This window comes from Oncorhynchus kisutch, linkage group LG3, assembly GCF_002021735.2.
Source record: "Oncorhynchus kisutch isolate 150728-3 linkage group LG3, Okis_V2, whole genome shotgun sequence".
NCBI classification, from domain to species: domain Eukaryota; kingdom Metazoa; phylum Chordata; class Actinopteri; order Salmoniformes; family Salmonidae; genus Oncorhynchus; species Oncorhynchus kisutch.
In genome coordinates this window covers 4,733,182-4,743,183 of record NC_034176.2, presented here as the reverse complement: position 1 = coordinate 4,743,183, position 10,002 = coordinate 4,733,182, and the positions used below count along the sequence as shown (strand labels likewise).

General features: G+C 45.2%; 1 protein-coding gene across 1 annotated transcript; it reads left to right on the top strand.

Annotated features, from left to right (window-relative positions):
* Positions 1 to 449: 449 nt before the first annotated feature.
* On the top strand, positions 450 to 7,103 carry LOC109882477 (proepiregulin). The gene is given in 7 exon segments (XM_031816659.1): positions 450 to 683; positions 1,354 to 1,497; positions 1,499 to 1,544; positions 5,720 to 5,827; positions 5,926 to 6,049; positions 6,256 to 6,402; positions 6,650 to 7,103. Coding segments are annotated over 6 exon segments (570 nt in total). The 5' UTR covers positions 450 to 683; positions 1,354 to 1,419; the 3' UTR covers positions 6,717 to 7,103.
* Positions 7,104 to 10,002: the final 2,899 nt, after the last annotated feature.

The window sequence follows — 10,002 nt, the reverse complement described above, 5'->3', positions numbered from 1 at the left end:
ACACACACACACACACACACACAGTAAAGGCTTTGTGGGGCAGTTGGATGTTAAACAGTAGGCTATAGAGATGTATATTAAAATACTTTAAAACCCCTGTCTAAGCCCTTAGATAACAATAACTACTAAGCTAACATATGGAATTGTTTTAATATGGCCATTATGATTTAGCATTTAGAATTTTAGTCACCCTATGGGGGGGCGATAATTTAATTTGGCCTTTACTGCTATAGCCCATAAAAACACATTGAATAACTCATCCAGAAAAGGCAAAACAGACAAGTCAAAAAAATGTATAATAAGGAACAAGATTTTGAAGTGTCTGTCCCTCATCTGAGAGATATAAGAAAACTCAGGGGGGAAATACCCATGTTTTGTCACGTTATTTTTGGCTCATTTTACCCCCTATTCACTTTTTGCAATTTGGACATCCGGGTCCTGGGTTACATTCAGATGACTCTCCTGAAGCTTGTTTGCCTGTAGAGCAGATCAACGAACACCGTCATGTTCGTATCCCCTTTTGTTATGGGTGACATATTAGTCTGTAGCTCCCATGGTTTGATCTGGACAGTCGATTTTGTGAAAAGACCTCTTCTAAATCAGGATTTCTGCTACAAAGCGTTCAGACGACTGCCCCTAAATCGTATGGATGTCATAGAGCCAAACAACCGACTGTCGCGCTCGTGAGTCTCCCCTTTCGATATTGGTGAAATATTCGTTTGTAGCTCACACGGTTTTACAGACGATTTCATGTCCGGATCCTCTTATGCGTAGAAAAAGGCTGCTTTCACAATGGAAAAGGTGCAAAGTTATAACGGCTGATAGAGGGGATTGAACGGCAGTCAGTACACTAAAGGGTTAATCTCATAGCATAAACGCACAGGAGGCTATTCAACATTCAAAATGACAGTCGACTTCAGGTGGATTTATTAAGCCTATGATCTCACCAAATGGACAATAAAGATTCTACATCTTCTATCCTAACACCTGCTTCCCAGACCAAACCTTGTAATCAAACATAACACAATAATCCAGATTTGACAGTTCTTTGTAAATTAAAAGGACCTTTTGAATTACAGGTTTGGCATTAAGAGCGTTTGATCTAGTTTTAGTGCCCTCTTTACCGTACATGATGCTGGAGGTCTAGGCCAATAAAACCTTTTGTAAAGGGTTTATGAATAAAAGCAAAGCAGGTTGTCCATGATGGCTGTCCACGCCCTGTATTAAACCAAACCTGATTGTTTACAGTGTCTTTTCATCTGGAACAGCAGAGGCCTAATGTGGTTGTTAGTCTGGTTTTGAGCCCGTAGGCCAATACGAGACAACCTTCGTGGTAATACATCTATTTGACAGGTCGGAAATGCCTGTAGTCCACCGCGATAGGTGCATACCTGTCTACCCGCAGATAGGGTTTCCTGCATGACCTACTTAAAAGCGGCCCATCCTCTCTGCTGCGGTCTCTCTCCATCTCCGGTCTCTCTCCATCTCCGACCGCTAAAGAGCAATGAGGAACCCACAATCGTCCATCCTGCTCTCATTTCTCGGTGAGTTAATGGCATCAGTTAAATTTAAAAAAAAAGTTACATTTAGTCTCAGATAAATGGACAAGTATAAAGCAACTGTGTAAAAGTACAATGTCATTTAGAGAGGCGCAAACTTGAGCCATTACGCGCGTCAGAAAACAAATCGCTTCAGCCTATGTGATTACATGTTCACTGGCTACGCACTTTTTTTTTTGTAATGACTTGTTTTTAGAAAAGGATAGATATAGAGAAATATTCACAGCGTCAATTGACATCGTCCATTTTAAGGTGTGAAAAGTTGAAATAGCCTAATCCTGTAAGAATGCAGTGATGTACGCCATAGGGGACTACATACATCACGTCTCAGAGCATGGTGTACTGTAGAAGTGATTGTGCTTCCTCATACCTATGGCTTCTCTGAGACATTCCTGTCTCAAATGGAAATATGGGGAGGGACTGGCTGCATAAATTATACATACAAGAAGGCTTGTGCATCCACACTATTCCATTTTACCCAATGTGACTTCTGATGACTTTTTCTACCTGACATTATACATTTGAATGAATGAGTAAATGTAATTACATTTTCTTGTCAAATCACCAGTTGGCAACCCACCCGTAATGGGATTAATTTACACATAAACAAACATTGCAATAATTCAGTGATTTAAAAAAAATATATATATTTATTCCGGTGTTCTCTGCTCATAACAAACCTACCCACGGGGCTCCTACGTCAAATCAATGTCTGTTCAACGTTGGTTCAACCGTATTTTCATTTTTTAAATGACGTGGAAACAACGTTGACTCAACCATGGTGTGGGTATATACAAGCGGGTATTAATCATAATGCCTCTGTTTTTATTGGCCTCATCAACTCAGCTGTTTGGAGAAAAAAAAAAGTTGGCTGCCATGGTTACAGGGAGAGTAGAGGAATATTTACCTTGTCTATTGTTTAAGCTACTATGGTACTGTATTTTGTTACCTGGTTACAATACTTTCTGGCTGTCTGACGAAGGCATATTCTATTCTTGTTGCAGGCTGACGTTTTAGAGTCATGAATTTAGCCCTGGAGGCAGAACTGAGCATTTTCCACTAGATGGGCCAGCTGCAAAGTCAAAATTGTCTACAAGTTCCTGTCAAAAGTTTGGACAAACCTACTCATTCATGGGTTTTCTTTCTTTTACTAATTTCTACATTGTAGAATAATAGTGAAGACATCAAAACGATGGAATCATGTAGTAAACGGTTAAACAAATCAAAATATATTTTAGATTCTTCAAAGTAGCCACCCTTTGCTTTGACGATAACTTTGCATTCTCTCAACCAGCTTAACCTTGTTGGCTGCTTTTCCTTCACTCTGCGGTCCAACTCATCCCAAACCATCTCAATTGGGTTGAGGTCGGGTCATTGTGGAGGCCAAGTAATCTGATGCAGCACTCCAGCACTCTCCTTCTTGGTCAAATAGCCCTTACACAGCCTGGAGGTGTGTTGGGTCATTGTCCTGTTGAAAAACCAATGATAGTCCCACTAAGCGCAAACCAGATGGGATGGTGTATCACTGCAGAATGCTGTGGTAGCCATGCTGGTTAAGTGTGCCTTGAATTCTAAATAAATCACAGACAGTGTCACCAGAAAAGCACCATCACACTTCCTCCTCCATGCTTCACGGTGGGAACCACACATATGCAGATCATCCGTTCACCTACTCTGCGACTTACAAAGACACAGCGGTTGGAACCAAAAGTCAAAATTTTGGACTCTTCAGAACAAAGGACAGATTTTCCCGGTCTAATGTCCATTGCTCGTGTTTCTTTGCCCAAGCAAGTCTCTTCTTCTTATTGGTGTCCGTTGGTAGTGGTTTCTTTGCAGCAATTCTACCATGAAGGCCTGATTCACGCAGTCTCCTCTGAACAGTTGATGTTGAGCTATGTCTGATAATTGAACTCTGAAGCATTTATTTTGGCTGCAATTTCTGAGGCTGGTAACTCTAATGAACTTATCCTCTGCAGCAGAGGTAACTCTGGCTCTTCCTTTCCTGTGGCGGTCCTCATGAGAGCCAGTTTCATCATAGTGCTTGATGGTTTCTGCGACTGCACTTGAAGAAACTTTCAAAGTTCTTGAAATTGGACTGTCGTTTCTCTTTGCTTATTTGAGATGTTCTTGCCATAATATGGACTTGGTCTTTTACCAAATAGGGATATCTTCTGTATACCATCCCAACTGATTGGCTCAAACGCATTAAGACAGAAAGAAATTCCAAAAAATTAACTTTTTAACTAGGCACACCTGTTTAATTGAAATGCATTCCAGGTGACTACTTCATGAAGCTGGTTGAGAGAATGCAAAGCTGTCAAGGCAAAGGGTGGCTACTTTGAAGAATCTCAAATATAAGATATATTTTGATTTGTTTAACACTTTTTTTCTTTGTTGTTTGTTACCACATGTTTCCATGTGTGTTATTTCATAGTTTTGATGTCTTCACTATTATTCTACAATAGTACAAGTAAAGAAACCCTTGTATGAGTAGGCGTGTCCAAACCTTTGACTGCCACTGTATATCTAGGGCAGGGCTGTCTAACCCTCTTCCTGGGGATCTACCGTCCTGTAGGGGTTCAGTCCAACCCTCTTCTTGGGGATCTACCGTCCTGTAGGGGTTCAGTCCAACCCTCTTCCTGGGGATCTACCGTCCTGTAGGTTTTCAGTCTAACCCTCTTCCTGGGGATCTACCGTCCTGTAGGTTTTCAGTCCAACCCGCTTCCTGGGGATCTACCGTCCTGTACGTTTTCAGTCCAACCCTCTTCCTGGGGATCTACCACCCTGTAGGTTTTCAGTCCAACCCTCTTCCTGGGGATCTACCACCCTGTAGGGGTTCAGTCCAACCCTCTTCCTGGGGATCTACCACCCTGTAGGGGTTCAGTCCAACCCTCTTCCTGGGGATCTACCACCCTGTAGGGGTTCAGTCCAACCCTCTTCCTGGGGATCTACCGTCCTGTAGGGGTTCAGTCCAACCCTCTTCCTGGGGATCTACCGTCCTGTAGGGGTTCAGTCCAACCCTCTTCCTGGGGATCTACCGTCCTGTAGGTTTTCAGTCCAACCCTCTTCCTGGGGATCTACCAGGAAGATGTCTTATCCATTTTTGTCAAATGATCCGTTTCCAATCAAGTGCGTTGTTGCTTGGAAGCCCTTCTATATCGTTAACAATGAATGAAATCAGAAATGTAGGGTTAGACATTCAGGTTGGCAATGTGGTTAAGGTTAGATTTAAAATCAGATATTGTGACTTAGTGGCAGTGCCAGCTAGTGACCAATCTACAGAGATACCTTCAGTACACGAGTCATCCCAATGAATGCCAACCTGCATATTTGGTGCCTTGGGGATGGAGACGTTAACCTTGCGTCATTAAGTCATGTCTCAGGAATGTGGCGTTGACAAACGGAGCCGTGTCGGGGTAGCCACTGTACAAGTCTGTTTAGATATCTTGTCATGCTAAACGTGACAATTTCATCAGGAGTTTGTAAGAGGGCAGAAATAGACTGGCATCCATGTTAACACCGGGGCCTTTTTTGACAACCCAATACCCCATCTTCTTGGCATGGAGCTTGGCATGGAGCTTGGCATGCTGACCACTGCCAGTCTGTGCCAGGCACCTTCACAAAATCAACTCCTCTCCTCCGTCATGTGGATAGAATGACAGGCTGGGCACAGTAACGGTCATTGCCAGGCCATCATTGTAAACAGTAAGTTATTTAATTGGCCTGGTAAAATAAAACATTAATTCAACTCAATCCGTTAAGAGTTTCAGGATGACATTAAGTAGAGATTAGACAACTGCCATGGCCCGTGGGGTTGTATGGAGGGTACAACTGCCATGGCCCGTGGGGTTGTATGGAGGGTACAACTGCCATGGCCCGTGGGGTGATGTGGAGGGTACAACTGCCATGGCCCGTGGGGTGGTGTGGAGGGTACAACTGCCATGGCCCGTGGGGTGATGTGGAGGGTACAACTGCCATGGCCCGTGGGGTGATATGGAGGGTACAACTGCCGTGGCCCGTGGGGTGATGTGAAGGACGGAGGGTACAACTGCCGTGGGGTGGTGTGGAGGGTACAACTGCCGTGGCCCGTGGGGTGAAGGACGGAGGGGACAACTGCTTTGCTAAAAGGGTATTTATTTTGTTCTGTCTCTGACACACAGGTCTGTTATTAGTCTGGCCTGATGTACATTCTACAGATGTCCTCTCCTCCACACAGCCAGCCCCAACCAGCCCCCCCTGCTCCCACTGTGAGGCAGGAACAACAGCAGGTAGACCCTCTTCCTTGACTGCTACTACTGACCTGACATAGTATATAGTTAAAAGAAATATCTAAATATTTGGTTGGTTATTGGTGTTTTTTATCCAGACCAGGAGCAGTCCCGTCCTCACATGGAGAAGGTGATGATCCGCAAATGTGACTCCAATCTGGAGAGCTACTGTCTCAACGGAGAATGTCTCTTACTGCTGGATCTCAACGAACACCACTGCAAGTAAGAGAGAACAAATATTATATGATTTATTGGCACATACATATAAAGGTGTAGTTTACCTGGTGTGTGTGTGTGTGTGTGTGTGTTAGAGCTCTGTAATGTGGGGGTGCTCAGTAATGGGATGGAGTGTGTGTGCGCGTGTGACTCATGTCCCTCTCTCTCCAGGTGTGAGAGGGGTTGCGTGACTCATGTTCCTCTCTCTCCAGGTGTGAGAGGGGTTACTACGGGCCCAGGTGTGCTCACCTGGAGATGGTGTTTCAGCCAATGAAAGAAGAGCATGTCATCCTGATGGTGGTATGTGGGGGCCTTCTGTTTGTAGGCATCGCTGGAGCCTTCTACTTCTTCTGCCGATGGTGAGAGACAGTGGGGGAGAGAGAGCATGCGTCTGTGTCAGAGGAAGCTAGTGGGAGGAGCTAGAGGATGGCTCATTGTAATGGCTGAGACGGAACGTTATCAAGCATATGGAACATGTTTGATTCCGTTCCAATGATTCCGTTCCAGCCATTACATTGAGCCCATCCTCCTATAGCTCCTCCCACCAGTCCTGTGTTTGTTTGTCTGTTTGTATCTGTGTGTCATTGGCTGCTCCTACTGTTCCAGGTACAAGAGAAATAGATGTCCACCCCAACAGAAACAGCAGACGTACCAGGAGGTGCAGATGGTGTGACGTGTGTATGTTTGACAGTAGCCATAAGGTCAATCATTATGTTCCATAATATACTGTAGTTCTGTTACTTACCAGGGTTACGTTCATCAGCGCGTTTTCTTCCATGCTGTGCCTACTGAACACGACTCCAGCATTTCTAGTGTGTGTGTGTGTGTGTGTGTGTGTGTGTGTGTCTCAAACTGAAAATGTATTTTTGTCAGGAGTTTTGCATGGCTGTAAAGATTATTTCTGTCTCCATGTTAGAATGGCTGACTATCCTGTTTGGTATCATGTCTGTTCCAGTTTTTGGCCATATTGAACTTCATATGCAGTATTTTAAATTATACAAATATTTGTTTTTGTTTTTTATTTATGACATTTCTAATAAAACGTGTCCTTTTCTTTGTAGTTGTGTCTTTAGGAAGGAAGCTCCTCCTTCCGTCTTTCTGAATTTCAGCTCTGAACAAACACAAACACAAACACACCTACAACCAGGGCCAAATGCAGCCAAATATTTTGATTGTGTGACTTGGGGTTTTTATTTGGGGAGCGGCAGTGCGTTTATTAAGAATAAAACAGAAATCCATACAAAATATCTTTGTTTTTCGGGCGCTAGAGAAAATGGCGGATGCTGAGTTTTAATATTTATTTTGTCCCTTTTATTTAACTAGGCAAGTCAGTTAAGAACAAATTTGTACCTTGTCAGCTTGGGGATTTGAACTTGCAACCTTCCGGTTACTAGTCCAACGCTCTAACCACTAGGATACCCTGCCACCTCTACACTCTAACCGCTAGGCTATCCTGCCTCCTCTACACTCTAACCACTAGGCTACTCTGCCACCTCTACTCTCTAACCACTAGGCTACTCTGCCACCTCTACTCTCTAACCACTAGGCTACCCTGCCTCCCCTCTACACTCTAACCACTAGGCTACCCTGCCTCCCCTCTACACTCTAACCACTAGTCTACCCTGCCTCCCCTCTACACTCTAACCACTAGGCTACCCTGCCTCCCCTCTACACTCTAACCACTAGGCTACCCTGCCACCTCTACACTCTAACCACTAGGCTACCCTGCCTCCCCTCTACACTCTAACCACTAGGCTACCCTGCCGCCTCTACGCTCTAACCACTAGGCTACCCTGCCTCCTCCACACTCTAACCACTAGGCTATCCTGCCGCCTCTACACTCTAACCACTAGGCTACCCTGCCGCCTCTACACTCTAACCACTAGGCTACCCTGCCTCCTCTACACTCTAACCACTAGGCTATCCTGCCGCCTCTACACTCTAACCACTAGGCTATCCTGCCTCCTCTACACTCTAACCACTAGGCTACCTGCCGCCCCTACACTCTAACCACTAGGCTACCCTGCCGACGGGGCTAGCAAAGATGAGAATGAAGGTGATGAGAATACTGGATGGGCTACAGTCACTAAGAGCTAGCTAACATCAGTTAAACCAGCAGTCTAGCAAGCCTACTGCTCATGACTCAACTACTTCACAGTTTGTAGTAGGAGTGCTGTTTGATGTACCTGGCAGATCCAATTGATGTTTGCCAAGATGGTGAAGAAAGAGATGGCAACAGGATCAAGGAGAGAGAACGAGAGAGGTGACTTCCTTGTGTCTCACCAGAATCCAGGAGAGCGAGAGAGGTGACTGCCTTGTGCCTCACCAGAATCCAGGAGGGAGAGAGGTGACTGCCTTGTGCCTCACCTGAATCCAGGAGAGAGAGAGGTGACTGCCTTGTGCCTCACCTGAATCCAGGAGAGAGAGAGGTGACTGCCTTGTGCCTCACCAGAATCCAGGAGAGAGAGAGGTGACTGCCTTGTGCCTCACCAGAATCCAGGAGAGCGAGAGAGGTGACTGCCTTGTGCCTCACCAGAATCCAGGAGAGAGAGAGAGAGAGAGAGAGGTGACTCCCTTGTGTCTCACCAGAATCCAGGAGAGAGAGAGGTGACTGCCTTGTGTCTCACCAGAATCCAGGAGAGAGAGAGGTGACTCCCTTGTGTCTCACCAGAATCCAGGAGAGAGAGAGGTGAATCCCTTGTGTCTCACCAGAATCCAGGAGAGAGAGAGGTGACTGCCTTGTGTCTCACCAGAATCCAGGAGAGAGAGAGGTGGCTCCCTTGTGTCTCACCAGAATCCAGGAGAGAGAGAGGTGACTCCCTTGTGTCTCACCAGAATCCAGGAGAGAGAGAGGTGACTCCCTTGTGCCTCACCAGAATCCAGGAGAGAGAGAGGTGACTGCCTTGTGCCTCACCAGAATCCAGGAGAGAGAGAGATGACTGCCTTGTGTCTCACCAGAATCAAGGAGAGAGAGAGGTGACTGCAGGGCAACAATCACGGGTGTGATTTCTGGAGTTTCTGTGGAAGTTGGGGCTAAGAAGATCAAGATTAAAATTCCTGGAGTAGTTGGAGCTTGACTATTGACGCGTGTGTACAATGGAAAGAAGATGGAATATGTCTCTGTTACTGTTTTTAACCACGTGCATAACTCAGGTTGGAATCCCCCCCCCCCCCCCCGTCTGAAAAGTTAAGCTCTGTTATGAAATCCTCGAAGTCTGATGTGATGAAATCATAACTCAACACTTCGGAGTAAGCAAATATTCTCCACCTTCCACTACTACAGGAATGTACACAAGAAAAATGGCAGACGTAAAACCTTGCTTGGGTGAAATATTTATGAGAATATGAGGGTCAGATATGTTCTGTATCTGGTTTCCACTACACACAGTCACCACTACTACTTTTCCCCATTATCTTTTGGACTATGCCAGGAGATGCTGATTCTGCAGGTACCAGATCACGTTTGGACCTGGCCCAAATGTGGAAGCTATGCCGTCCTTTAGGGGCAACAACGTGAGCGCCTGTTATCTTCTAACAGGCTTGCTATTTTCGTTGTGGATGGGGCTGGGGGTGGTGGGGGAGGGTTTAAGCCACAAACTCAGGATCGGAAGGTTGCGTGATGTTTTTGTAGTTTTAAGCCTTAATCCAAACCTTAACCTTTAACAGAATGAATGCATAGACTCACATTTTGGTTTCACTTTTTTTTGTTGCAGCTTTTGACTGACAGCTAAGTTTCGGAAAACACGTGGCACAACATAAACGTCAAACCATGGAGTAATTCAGGAACCCCAGTCAAGGCAGGAGTTAGCGTTTTAGTTGGAGATTTGGGTTGATTACTGTACACGCAAAGCGTGTACACACACACACTTCCTCCTCATTACATTATCCAGAGGTAATGACCTGTACTAAATGGCTCGTTAGATAAACACACCATGTTATTGAGTGAACATGAACTCACA